This window comes from Chiloscyllium plagiosum, chromosome 23 (genome assembly GCF_004010195.1).
Source record: "Chiloscyllium plagiosum isolate BGI_BamShark_2017 chromosome 23, ASM401019v2, whole genome shotgun sequence".
NCBI lineage: Eukaryota > Metazoa > Chordata > Chondrichthyes > Orectolobiformes > Hemiscylliidae > Chiloscyllium > Chiloscyllium plagiosum.
The window spans coordinates 33,935,420-33,950,026 of NC_057732.1; the positions used below are offsets into that span (position 1 = coordinate 33,935,420).

Genomic DNA, 14,607 nt, shown 5'->3' on the forward strand with positions numbered 1-14,607 from the left:
CTTTCTGTGAAGAGAGAGTGAAAGAAAAAAAAAACACCGCTGTCCGCTACCGGTAAGCACTTTTAAAACCAAACGGTCTTACCTTCGCTGCTGCTCGCACTGGAAATCTGTGCCAATTTCTCCTTTCACCTCATCTCAGCTCTTTTACTTCCCATCTTTCTAAGAATTGGCAAGTCTGATCTTGATTTGTACAATTTCTTTTTCACTTTCCAACTGGTTCACTACGATTATAATTCTCAAGGTGCTTGTGCACATTTGGCTTCTCATCCTTATCCAAAACCAGCATCACATTTACCATTGTAGGCTGACTAACATGTGCTTGAAAAAGGAGTCTTTTACGCAGAATCTCAAATGAGACACAGGAAAATTCGTACAGGAATAGACCATTCGGTCTGTTGAACCTGCCCTGCTATTCACTAAGATCATGACTGGTCAAACCTTTGAATGCCTTATATCCACCACATCCAATAACTCTATATGCCACTGGTTAATTGAACCCTATCAATCTCTACCTTAAACTTATTCCAGAGTCTTCTGGGTAGAGAATTCTGAAGAATTAAAGCCCTCTGAGTAAAAGAAAATTATGATGTCAGTCCTAAGTTGTAGCCCTGTGATTTTAAATTGTACCCCCCTATTCTAAACTCTCAATTAGAGGAAGCATCTTAAACTATTTCACTCTTTTAAGCATTTCATAAGTTTCAATGTGATCACTCCTCATTCAACTTAGTAATATTGATGTCCTGATAGTTAGATATGCGTAGTTTATATTTACATCTGGTCTGTATCCAGGTTTCTGTTATTACAGCTAAGTCTGGTAATTGCTTCTCATTCTTCCTGGAATACCAATTTAAATTACTCCAATCAGGATTCTGCTTTCTCCCATCATATTGGAATATCCAAGGGCGTGACTTGCATTCTTTATGTATGCGATCGTGCTCCATTATTCCTTCTTGATCACTATGCCATCCCGAATATGGTGGATCATTTCATTCTCTTCAAATGGCTGTTCTCGATGGTCCACCTTGGTTCCTTTCTTGCCTATCTAATTATAGTCTCTCTTGCTTTATTTCTCATTGCACACCCACACAGTAACTTCAGGAGTCCCCAAGGATACAAACATAAGTTCCATTCTCTGCTTCAATTACATAAAATATCATTTGCAGATATATGGTCAGCTTCTGATTTTCCTCTAGCAATGCCAAGCTTTATCCCTGTATTGTCTCTCTTGACTCCGGCACTACTTGTATTCTCAGGCAGCTTGTGTGACATTTATGGCGTTATGGTGGCTCAGTTATTTGCACTGTTGCCGAACCGTGCCAGGGATGTGGATTTGATTCCAGTGTCGTCTGTTTGGAGTTTGCACGTTCTTCCCATATCTGCATGGGCTTCCTCAGGGTGCTCCGGTTTCCTCCCACAGTCCAAAGATGTGCAGATTAGTTGGTTGGCCATGCTAAATTGCCTACAGTGTCTAGGGATATGCAGGGTTACAAGGATAGGGTAGGGGGGTGAGCCTGAGTGGAATGCTCTTCAGAAGGTCAGTGTGGACTCCATGTTCCACACTGTAGAGATTCTGTGATTCTCTGTTGCTCATCCAAGACTTCCATTCCCCCAATTCAATCTCCAAGTCGGAAGTAAATAATTAGCTTGAGTTCCAGCACAAGTTCTTGTCCAATTTCCTTCCCTGAAACAGACTACTTTAAGTTTCAATATCTCATTTTGATTCAAATTTTTATTCTGATTCCACGATTCTCTTCAGCACAGAAACTGCCTTCTTCCACATCCTATAATATTTCTGGTCTCCTCCATTAGTGTATTCTATCTAATGCTGAAGGTGTAATCCATGTCTCTGTTACCTTCAGACTTGACATTTCCAGAAAGGATACTTGAAGTCAGACCATTCAATTAATTTAATAAACTTTTAATTATTATAAAGGGCAACTGGGCAGCATTGGAATTGAATGAGACCAAGGTCTTTCCTGACCTATGTTGTGAACTTGATATAGAATGTAGTTAAAAATAGGCAGAATTTCACTTGATTGAACTATTTTAAAAGAAGCTGGGGATTCCATTTTCATTTATTGAAGTTTTTTTTAAACTGATGATAATGGTGCTGTCTTAAAATTGAAATTAATAACTCTTCTGCAGTTCTCAGCACTCCATATTGGAACCTGGGAGTGTGAAGTGATGCATTTTGTCAGATTAAAAGAAGATAGACCATGTGAATGAAAGAGAGTGCAGGAGTAGGAAGTTTTGGAGCTATGTACACACAAATCTCTAAAGGTGGCAGGATAAGTTTAGAAGGCTTTTAATTTAGGAAAGTAAATCATTAATCTGTTATCAGCTCAATATCCCTGGATATATGTGGATTCTTCAGGCAGGATAGTGTGGGTAACAAAGAAAAAGGGATATAACAAGATTAGTTAAAGAATGTGTTTCAGTTGTGGGAAGGGGTGGTATACGAAATGAGTTAACAAATGAGGCTTTTTGGGTTAATCTTAGGAATTTAAAAAAAAAAGGGGCAGTCACTACTGGGATTGTACTACAGACCCCCAAATAGTGAGAGGGAGATAGAAATTGATCTATGTGTGTTCTTCTACCTGGAGTAATAACAGGGCAATAATAGGCAGACACTTTAACTATCCCAATATCAACTGGGATTCAACTGATGTAAGGGGTATTGAGGGTGAAACATTCATGTACTATGTCCAGGAAATTGTTTAAAACAATGTGACAAGCCCAATGAAAGGAGATGCAAATTTATATTTAGTTTTAGGAAATAAAGATGAGCAAATGGATGAAGTGACAGTGGGCAACTATGTCAATGATACTGATCATAATCTGCTTGTATTTAGTATTATTTTGGTAGAGGGCGGACATGCACCAGGAATACTTGACAAACTGAGAAATGATTTGGCTGAGGTGAACTGGACAGGACAGCTAAAGGATAAATCTGTGGTAAACAAGTGAAAGGCATGAAAGTGAGATCCTTAGGGTGCAAAGCAGACATATCCCCTCCAAAAATAAGAATGGTACTGCCAAATCTAGACTTCCATGGTTGTCTAGAAAAATACAAGGAAGATTACACAGAAAAAGAGAGCTTATATTAGTCACAAAAAAATTCAACTCTGCAGAGGAATATAGTAAGTACAAGCATCAAGTTTTAAAAAAAAAAGAAATGGGGAAATCAAAAAGAGGGCATGAAAAATATTAGCAAACAAGATAAAGGAAAGTCCAAACATGTTTTACCAGTGTATAAAGAGCAAAAGGATAGTTAAGGAAAAAGTGAAAGCTGTCAGAGATGAAGGGAACTTGTATCAAGATGGAGAGGATATGAGAAGAATTTTAAATGAAATTTTATCTCTGTATTCACAAAGGAAAGGGATGATATGGATGTAGCAATCCAAAAAGAGTACTAAAATATTGGACAAAATAATCATAACAAGAGAGGAAGTGTTTTAGGAGTTGGAATCTTTACAAGTGGATAAGCTGCCGGAGCCAAGTGGATTGTTCCCTCGGAGATTGAAGGAGGTCAGAGAGGAAATAGCAGATGCTCTGAGGATTATTTTCTGATCTTTGCTGGACACAGATGAAGTGTCATAGGACGAGGTGAATAAAAATGTGGTTCTGTTGTTTAAAAGGGTACAAAGGACTTGCCAAATAATATATGCCAGTTAGTCTTCAGTTGTGAACAAATTGTTGGAATCAATTCTGAGAAATCGGATAAACTTAGAAAGGCATGGACTAGTCAGGGATTATCAGCATGGCTTTGGTAAGGGAAGGTCATGCCTTACAAATTTGATTGAATTCTTTGAGCGAGTGACAAGGATTGATAAGGGTAGTGCAATGGGCATTGTCCACATGGATTTTAGTAAGGCATTTGACAAGGTCCTATATGGCAAACAGGTTAAAAAGGTAAAAGCCGAGGGATACAGGACAATGTTTGCAATGAATCCAAAATTGGCTTAGTAACAAGAAACAAAGGATAAAAGTCGTTAGCTGTCCTACGAATGGAAAGTTGTTTCAAGTGGTGTTTCGCAAGGCTCAGTTTTGGGAGGGTTGCTATTTGTTTTATACATTATTGATTTGGACTTGAACATGGGGAGCACAATTGGTAAACTTGCAACAACACAACAGTTGGCTGTGTAGAGGATAGCTGTATGCTCTAAAATGACATGGGTTGATGGAATGAGCAGGAAAGTGATGAAGTTCAACTCTGATAAATGTTAGGTAATGCATTTAGAGAGGTCAAACTGTAAAAGGGAATAACAATACAGTAAATGGAACATACTGAGAGGGGTAGATGACATGGGAGATCTTGGTGAGTGCATAGATCCCTAAATGTAGCAGAATAGGTCGACACTGTTGTAAAGGTGGCTTATGGAGTGCTGTTCTTCATTGGCAGTGATACAGAATACAAACGTAGGGATACAGTGATGAAACTGTGGTGTGGTCACAACTGGATTTGTGGTCACTACATTACAGGATTGCTCTGGAGAGAGTGCAGATTAGATTTACTGAAATGTTGCCTGGGCTGGAGAATTGGAGCTACAAGGAGAGATTGAAGAGGTTGGAGTTGTTTTCCATGTATTAGCAAAGGCTGAGTGGTGACCTGATTGAGGTATCCAAAATTGAGAGGGAGAGAGAGTAGACGGGAGGAACCTGTTTCCCTTGGAAGACCGCTTGAATCTATGACACAGATTTTTGAACTAAGTGGCAGAAGGATTAGGGGAGATGTGAGGAAAAACGTTTTTTACATGGAGTATAGTGCCTGACTTAGTAGTGGAGGTAGAGACCCTAAACTGTTCCACAACGTCCATGGATCTGCTCTTAAGTACTGAAAACTGTAGGTCAATGGCCTGTGGATAAGATGGGATTAGAAAGGACATCTGGGTATCTTTGTGAGCAGCATGGTGGCTCAGTTAGCACCGCTGCCTCACAGCATCAGGGACCTGGGTTCAATTCCAGCCTCTGATGACTGTGTGTGTGAGAGAAGTTTGCACATTCTCCCTGTGTCTGAATAGGTTTCCTTCAGATACTCCGGTTTCCTCCTACAGTCCAAAGATGTGCAGGTTAGGTGGATTGGCCATGCTAAATTGCCCATAGTGTCCTGGGATGTGTAGGCTCGGTGGATTAACCATGGAAAATGCTTGGTTACGTGGATAGGGTGGGGTGGGGGGGGTGCGGCGGGATGCTATTTGGACAATCAATGTCTGCTCAATGGACTGAATGGCCTGTTTCCACATCCAAGGGGTTCTATGATCCTTGGGTCAGCATGGACAAGATGGGCTGAATGACCCCCTTCTGTACTACATCATTTTTATAATTTCTTTGACTGGAGTGCAAAAGCAATTATTTATAAAGCCTGGTTATGACCCAGTGAGAGTTTTGGTCCAATTCTGGCCATCCATACTTCAGGAAAGCTGTTAAGGCCTTAGAGAAGGGAGAGAGGAGATTTACTAGAATTGTATTTGCAATGAGAGGCTTTAGAGAAACGAGAAATATGCAGATTGACCGGAAAAGATTAAGTGGTGATATGTTTGAGATTTCTAAAATCAAGATTCTGACAGAATAAATCAGAATTTTTCCAATGGCAGAAGGGTCACTCACAAGAACACAGATATCAAGTGATCAGTCAAAGAATCAGAGATGAGATGAGAAATTGTCATGATCTGGAATGATCCCTAGAAGAATGATGAATGGAACCAGATTCAATAATAACTTGCAAAAGAGGTTTGGAAAATGCTTGTGTAGAAATTTGTCATCTTGTGGGACAAGAGCAGAGAAGTGGAACATAATGATTACCTCTTTTTAAAGAGCAGACACAATGGATTACATGATCTTCCCCGCTATCCCCTTCTTTTGTATTGTGATTCTGCAATTTGGTAGTTCTGAATGGTTAATTCTGAATGGTATTCATAGAAAAACTGCATTCAATCTTGACTGATTTGGTATTTTCTCTACTTAATCTATTATTTGCATCATTTTTTCTTTTAAAGTGATTGTTATTGGGAGATGGAAGGTAGGAGAGAGTGCTTTGGAACAAATACTAGAATGCAAGTTGATCCCTGCAAGTGAATGCATGCTCATAGACCCAGTCAAGTAGAGACAGGCATTTCCCACTGGGGAAAACAGAGTCATCCACTGCAAGCTCTTCAAGTAGAAACAGATTGGGAAGGTGCGTTAGGTTCTTTTTCTTTGAGATTCTTACATACTTGATGCAACTGCAACATGCCAACTTCTGTGAAAAACCAAAGTTTTATTAAGCACAGCACATTACAGTACAAACTTTCTGGAGGAACCCTTTAACACATTTTGCAGGGCTTGCGGAGCCATGTCAAAGATCTCTCTCTGAACAAAGGAACCAGTTCTTCCTTTATACAAATCTTTACATTGCAGTCAGTAATGCCCACAAGACAACTCCCAGCCAATTCCCCCATAGTCACATGCCACTCAAGACACAGTGCAGTGACTGACTGAGCATATTGCAGCACTGAATAAAGAACTCGAGGACCTTGGGCTCATCCGAGAGAATGAGATCTGTCTGGACAGGACCTTCAGCGAGGTTATTACACCGACCATACCAGAAGAGAGCAGGAGAGAGAAGACGATGAGGAACGCAGAGAGGAGACCGGTGCAAGAGACCGCAGGGGAAGTACCTGTCAGGAACAAGTTGAATCTTTTGGAAACAGTAGAGACAGATGACACTGCCAGTCCGTGAGGCGGTCAGGTCTGTCAATCAACGTTGGCGTGGAGGCAGAGCCAAGGAGCCAGACGTCGCACAGAGCTGTGGTGATAGAGGACTCCATAGTGAGAGGAACTGAACAGGGTTTCTGTGGCAACAGGCGGTATTTAAGGGTAGTGTGTTGCCTTCCTGGTGCCAGGATTAAGGACATCGCAGACAGAGTGCAGGAAATCCTCAAGGGCGAAGGTGAAGAGCCAGAGGTGGTGGTACATGTCAGCACAAATGATGTCAGGAAGAAGAGGAGGAACATACTACAGCAGGACTTCAGAGAACTAGAAAGAAGGCTGAAAAGCAGGACGTCCAGAGTGGTTATCTCTGGTTTGCTTTCAGTTCCTCGGGCTGGAGAGGCCAGGAACAGGGAGATAATGGACTTGAATGTGTGGCTGGGGAACTGGTGCAGGAAGCAAGGATTTAAATTCTTGGATCACTGGGGTATGTTTTGTGGTAAGCATAAATTATACAAAAGAGACGGTTTGCACCTTAATAGATTGGGGGCCAGCATTCTGGCAGGCAGGTTTGCTACTGCAACTCACAGCTACGTTTAAAAGTAACAAATTAAAAATACTATATATGAATGCATAAAGTATTAGAAATAAGATGGATGAGCTTGAGGCTCTTTTGGAAATTGGCAGCTACGATATTGTGGGGATAACTGAGACATGGCTTCAAGTGGACAGGGCCTGGGAAATGAATATTCAAGGCTACATGTGCTATCGTAAGGACAGACTGACGGGCAGCGGGGGTGGGGTGGCCCTGTTGGTAAGGGATGATATTCAGTCCCTTGCGTGGGGAGACCTAGAGTCAGGGGATGTAGAGTCAGTATGGATACAGCTGAGAAATTCTAAGGGTAGAAAGACCCTCTTGGGAGTTATCTACAAGCCCCCAAACAGTAGTATGGATGTAGGGTGTAAGTTGAATAAGGAGCTGAAATTGGCCTGTCGCAAAGATGTTACTACAGTTGTTATGGGGGATTTCAACATGCAGGTAGACTGGGAGAATCAGGATCGTATTGAACCTCAAGAAAGAGACTTTGTGGATTGCCTCAGAGATGGATTCTTAGAACAGCTGGTGCTGAAGCCTACCAGGGAGAAGGCAATTCTGGATCTGGTATTGTGCAACGAACCAGAATTGATCAGGGACTTCGAAGTGAAGGAGCCATTAGGAGGTAGTGACCATAATACAATAAGCTTCAATCTGCAATTTGAAAGGGAGAGGGTACAATCGGTAGTGACAATATTTCAGTTGAATAAAGGGAACTATGGAGCTATGAGGGAGGAGCTGGCCAAAGTTCAATGGTGCAATACCTTAGCAGTGATGACAGTGGAGGAACAAGGGCAGATATTTCTGGGTATAATGCAGAAGCTGCAGGATCAGTTCATTCCAAAAAGGAAGAAAGAACGTATGAGGAGACAGGGGTGGCTGTGGCTGACTAGAGAAGTTAAGAAACATATAAAGTCAAAAGAGAAAAAATGTAACATAGCAAAGATGAGTGGGAAAACGGAGGACTGGGAAGCTTTTAAAGAACAATAGAGGATTACTAAGAAGGAAATTCGCAGAGAAAAAATGAGGTACGAAGGTAAACTGGCCAATAATATAAAGGAGGATAGTAAAAGCTTTTTTAGGTATGTGAAAGGGAAAAAAATGGTTAAGACTAAAATTGGGCCCTTGAAGACAGAAACAGGGGAATATATTGTGGGGAACAAAGAAATGGCAGAAGAGTTGAATTAGTACTTCAAATCTGTGTTCACTAGGGAAGACACAAGCAATCTCCCAGAGGTAATAGTGGCTGAAGGACCTGAACTGAAGGGAATTTATATTTGCCAGGAATTGGTGTTGGAGAAACTGTTAGGTCTGAAGGCTGATAAGTCTCCGGGGCCTGATGGTCTGCATCCCAGGGTACTGAAGGAGGTGGCTCTAGAAATTGTGGATGCGTTGGTGATTATTTTCCAGAGTTCGATAGATTCAGGATCAGTTCCTGCAGATTGGAGGGTGGCTAATGTTGTACCACTTTTTAAGAAAGGAGCGAGAAAGAAAGCAGGAAATTATAGACCAGTTAGTCTGACCTCAGTGGTGGGAAAGATCCTGGAGTCAATTATAAAGGATGCAATTATGACACACCTGGATAGCAGTAACAGGATAGGTCAGAATCAGCATGGATTTATGAAGGGGAAATCATGCTTGACTAATCTTCTGGAATTTTTTGAGGATGTAACTCTGAAGATGGACAAGGGAGATCCAGTGGATGTAGTGTACCTGGACTTTCAGAAAGCCTTTGATAAAGTCCCACATAGTAGGTTAGTAAGCAAAAGTAGGGCGCGTTGTGTTGGGGGCAAAGTACTGACTTGGATTGAAAGTTGGTTGGCTGACAGGAAACAAAGAGTAGTGATAAATGGCTCCCTTTCGGAATGGCAGGCGGTGACCAGTGGGGTAACGCAGGGATCAATGCTGGGACTGCAGCTTTTTACAATATATATTAATGATATAGAAGATGGTATTAATAGTAACATTAGCAAATTTGCTGATGATACAAAGCTGGGTGGCAGGGTGAAATGTGATGAGGATGTTAGGAGATTACAGGGTGACCTGGACAGGTTAGGTGAGTGGACAGATGCATGGCAGATGCAGTTTAATGTGGATAAATGTATGGAAACTGATCCATCTATAGTACTCGTACTATAGTGTTCCCAGCAAAGAGGTGCTTCTGCAGCTGTATAGGGCCCTGGTGAGACCACACCTGGAGTATTGTGTGCAGTTCTGGTCTCCAAATTTGAGGAAAGACATTCTGGCTATTGAGGGAGTGCAGCGTAGGTTCACGAGGTCAATTCCTGGAATGGCGGGACTATCTTATGTTGAAAGATTGGAGCGACTGGGCTTGTATACCCTTGAGTTTAGAAGACTGAGAGGGGATCTGATTGAGACATATAAGATTATTAAAGAATTGGACACTCTGGAGGTAGGAAACATGTTTCCGCTGATGGGTGAGTCCTGAACCAGAGGACACAGCTTAAAAATAAGGGGTAGGCCATTTAGGACAGAGATGAGGAGAAACTTCTTCACCCAGAGAGTGGTGGGTGTGTGGAATGCTCTGTCCCAGAAGGCAGTGGAGGCCCAGTCTCTGGATTCGTTTAAGAAAGAGTTGGATAGAGTTCTCAAGGATAGTGGAATCGTGGGTTATGGAGATAAGGCAGGAACAGGATACTGATTGAAGATGATCAGCCATGATCATAATGAATGGTGGTGCAGGCTCGAAGGGCTGAATGGCCTACTCCTGCACCTATTGTCTATTGACCTGATCATCTCCAGAAACAATGTAATATAAATCATCCCTTAATGGCCAAATCTGTTGTGATTTTTTTTAACTGCAGGCAGTAGTTAGAACTCCAACTGCAATGTTCTTATTGATTTCTGTATAGGTGATGATAATATAATTCTTTTAATCTGAATAACTAGGAAATAGCCATGCAAATGGCTCTGAATGGCGAGGAATGGGAATGTAAATTCCTTACATTCTACCTGTAAGATGGAGACATCCCACCCTTGCCTCGGGACATCCAATTTTCTGCAGGTCAGCAGAGCAAATTGACCCTTTAATATCTCAGGAGGCCTTATAAGAAATCATGTTTTATCCATTTAGCTGGACAGCAGCTTATAAAGCTATATGAAAACAAAACACAACACTGCTGCATAACATAAAGATGCATGGCATTATGGTCAATATATTAGCATGGATAGAGGATTGGTTAACAAGAAGCAAAGAGCGGGGATAAATGAGTGCTTTTCTGGTTGGCAATCAATGACTAATGGTGTGCCTCAGGGATTAGTATTGGAACTGCAATTATTCACAATTTACATAGGTTGATCTGCAGGTGCAATAGATAATTAAGAAGGCAAATGGAGTGTTGTCCTTCATTGCTAAAGGGATTGAGTTGAAAAGCAGGGAGGTTATGTTGCAGCTGTTCAGGGTGCAAGTGAGGACACACCTGGAGTACTATATGCAGTTTTGGTCTCCTAACTTGAGAAAGGATGTACCAGCACTGGAGGGGGTGCAGAGGAGGTTCACGAGGCTGACTCCAGATTTGAAGGAGGTGGTTTATGAGGAGAAACTGAGTAGACTGGGATTATATCCATTGGCATTTAGAAGGATGAGGGGGATCTTATAAATTTATGAAGGGAACAGATAAGGTAGAAGTAGAGAGGATTTTTCCACTGGCGAGTGAAACTAGGTCAAGAGGGTATAGCCTCAAAATTAGGGGGAGCAGGACAAAATATAGGACTGAATTGAGAAGGAACCTCTTCACCCAGAGGGTTGTGAATCTATGGAATTCCCTCCCCAGTAAAGTAGTTGAGGCTTCCTTAGTAAATGTTTTTAAAAGCAAGATAATTTGTTTGCACAGTAAAGGAATTCAGGGTAAGGGTGTGAGGGCAGTAAGTGGAACTGAGGCCACGAAAAGATCAGCCATAATCGTATTGAATGGTGGAGCAGGCTCGACGGGCCAGATGGCTGACTCCTGCTCCTAGTTCTTATGTAAAACATATTGCCTTCTTGATAAATGATACATGTCAGAATAATTTCTGCCCGATTTAACTAAATGTGGAAGCAATTGATGAAGAAATGTTAAATTCTGACTAATGCTTAAAAATGAACTTCAGTTCAATGTTTTTTGGTATATGCTGAACATTCCTTTAATTTTCACTTGGTAGGAAGCCAGTCTTATTACCTGTTTTGTGATAGTTGGCTTAAAGGTCAATTTGTGCATTCCTTTCTAATCTGTTAAAGCAATGACATTTGCTACTTTAAAGATCTCAAAGTTTAACACTTGATTCAATTTTATCCCAGTCACTTGCACTAATTTCAGATTTGTTTCTTCCTCTCTACTTTTAATTTTGTTTTCAGAAAACCAGCATCTGCTACCTGTCCTTTCCAGATTCCTACTCTGGTAAGAAATCTACAGAAGGAAGGCAGACTTTCTCCTTAATGACCTTTTGTAGTAAATTGTTCTCATGCGAATCATTCTATTCCATCCTGAAATATATTTACTTCTGTACTTTATGCTGTTATTTCTTGTGATTTTCATATCAGAAGTATTTGAATTAATGATCGGTTTGGGAAGAAAGCAGGAATTTGTATATCAGCACGAGGACTGATGAGAATAGCTCTCTCAAACCAAACATTTATCATTTCTAGTTTTGACATAAGCATCGATTATTCGTCTATTTATATTGAGAGCATCTACTCTTTAAGGTCTGAAATTTTTTTAAAAAGACTAAAGTTCCAAAAATACTGTAAAATAAAAGAGAAAGGACCTGGAGTTCTGGCAAGAAAGCAATTCACAAATATATGCTGATTTTGGCTGTATTCTACTGCCTTGGTCACACCTGGGTAGCACTGGAGTTAGTCGATAGACTGACTATGGGTATTGTAGGGCACACTGGTTGAGGTAGATAATTTTATGCTTTAGTGTCTTAGTCTAATTGAACCAATATTAGATTCAAATTGCAATATTAGCAATGCTTGTTCAGATAAAAAGGTTGATGTAGGGCCGATTCCCTGCTCAGTGATATTGGGGAAATCCTTCACCACTGGTATTGATCTAATCAAAATAGGCATGTCCAATGTTTGGGAATTTGAGAGAGCAATTCATGTCAGTAACTGAATGGTAGAAACAGAAACAATAATTGCTGGAAAAACCTAGCAGGTCTGGCAGCATTGTTCTGAAGAAGGTTCGTGAAACTGAAACATTAACTCTGCTTTCTCTATACAGATGCTGCAAGAACTGTGGAGATTTTCCAGCAATTTATGTTTTTGTTTCTGATTTTCAGGATCAGCAGTCCTTTGTTCGTTTTTTTTAAATGGATAGTAGGAAAATGAGGATAGAAATTAAGAGGAATGAAAGATAGGTAGAAAATGTAAGTCAGGTTTCAAGTCAGACACAGAATGATGAACTAGTCTAACTAGCTAGCTTTCAAAATAAGTTGTGGTCGCAATTAGATTGCAATTTGGGGTACTATTATACTATGCAATTAAAATTTACTGAGGTTGTGCATTCCTTTTCCTGGTTTTTGAATTTCATTAGTCCACCCTTTACTACTATGTGACAATTACATCCTCTTAAACTTCCATTCATTGACCTCCCTAAGAAAGAAGAAACAACTTGAACTTAATTTATTACCTACACTATTCTGGATGTTCCAAAGTTTCAGTTAGTTGGCTAATTTACATACAGTAATGTCCCACAAGCAACCAAAGTGTTAAATTAGCAAATAATTATTTCTGGTGGTATTTATTGAATGTTGACGAGGACACCAAAAGAATTCTCTGCTATTTAAAAAGGTGCCATGAGGTCAGTTGTCAGTTACTTGAACAGGATGCTGGATTACAATGCCATCCACAAGACAGCACCATTAGCAGTTCAGCACTCCATTGTTACTGCAGTCAGGATGTGGTCTGAGGCAGGTAGCATGTACGCATCCATGAGAAAAGGTAGCTTCATCCTTCATAGGGAACCAATCTTCCTTTCGAATGAGGATTATAAACTTTTGTCTAATTGCCACCTGGAGCAGGGCTGCTCTGGGAGCAGTGATTTACCCCGAACAAACCTGTGCTGTAACAGGCAGGCATCTCTCTGAGAGCTTTGAGCTCCTCAGGGATATGATTGCTTATGTGAAGAATGGGGTGGGGTGGACCACCCCACCCCTCATTAGCTTGGACCAGGAGAAGGCCTTTGACAGGATGTCACACACCTGCACGAGGGATGTGCTCTTCAAAATGGGCTTTTGGGAGGGAATCTGCAATTGGCTGCAACTGCTCCACACCAATATTAGGAATGCAGTCTCAATCAATGAGTCGGAATCAGGAGACTTCCTGATCAGATCTGGAATCACACAGGGCTCTCTTGCCTGGTTTGTGTAGAGCTTTTCACTGAATCACATCCAAGATGTGAGCATGTGGGAGATGACGTTCCAGGCAGCGAAGGCCTACATGTCAAAGTCTCCCTGTACTTGGAAGATGTCATCGTTTTCTGCTCAGATCCACTTTCGGTACGCAGACTCATGAACATCTGCAATCCTTTCAAACTGGCCTCATGAGCCAAGGTAAATTTGAGACCATATTCTTTTGGAATTAGGCCCACCAATCTTTTATCCCCTTTACTGTCAGGTCAGGTTCTCTGAAGGTGCCAGGTATTTGGTTCAGAGGGACTGCTAAGATGGAGCAGAAACTGGGCAGATCCTTCTCCAATGAAGATAAAAACCTGCTCATCAGTGTGAGGTGCACTCTGTTGTTGTATGTGGCACAGGTCTGGTCTATTCACAGCCAACACCACAGCAGTCACTTGAGCCATCTTCCACTTCATCTGAAGGCCAAAGATGGATTATCTCTGGTGGGACACCGTAGACAAATCTCTAGATAAAGGGGGAAGAATGTACCTAATGCTACCCTCATCCTGATGGCCACCTTTATATATGGCTGCATCAAGCTGTGCATAGACCCTCCACATGCAAATACCAAGTGTCACAATATATTGAAGTTCTATCCATTCCTGATGTTACAAAGGATGGGCCTGGCCTCCTTACCACCCAATGCTCCAAGTAGTTGGACCGTTCTGTATCACTTGTCTCTCATGGAAAACTTTGTAAAGGAAAACTTCTTTGACCACAAGTCTATCAAGCAATGGTCAGCACATAACATCCTTTAGGCCCTGCGGGGAAAGGAGAAGGTATATCCTGATGCATAGTTCCCTGAGCAGAATGTCAAAGCTATTTGTCAGAATGCCTCTGCTAGAACGTTCCAACAAGCACCAAAATGTAGTTTGGCTGGTAGTGAGAAGGGCACTAACTGTAAGATTCTTTATGTATAGCTAAATTTT

General features: G+C 41.2%; 1 protein-coding gene across 1 annotated transcript in view; it reads left to right on the forward strand.

Annotated features, from left to right (window-relative positions):
• Window positions 1-14,607, forward strand: part of dennd6b (DENN/MADD domain containing 6B) — a 110,661-nt gene that overhangs the window by 17,488 nt on the left and 78,566 nt on the right. Inside the window, exons 3-4 of the mRNA XM_043713204.1 lie at window positions 11,637-11,806; window positions 13,678-13,780. Coding sequence (XP_043569139.1) covers window positions 11,637-11,806; window positions 13,678-13,780 — 273 coding nt within the window. The remainder of the gene's footprint in view (window positions 1-11,636; window positions 11,807-13,677; window positions 13,781-14,607) is intronic.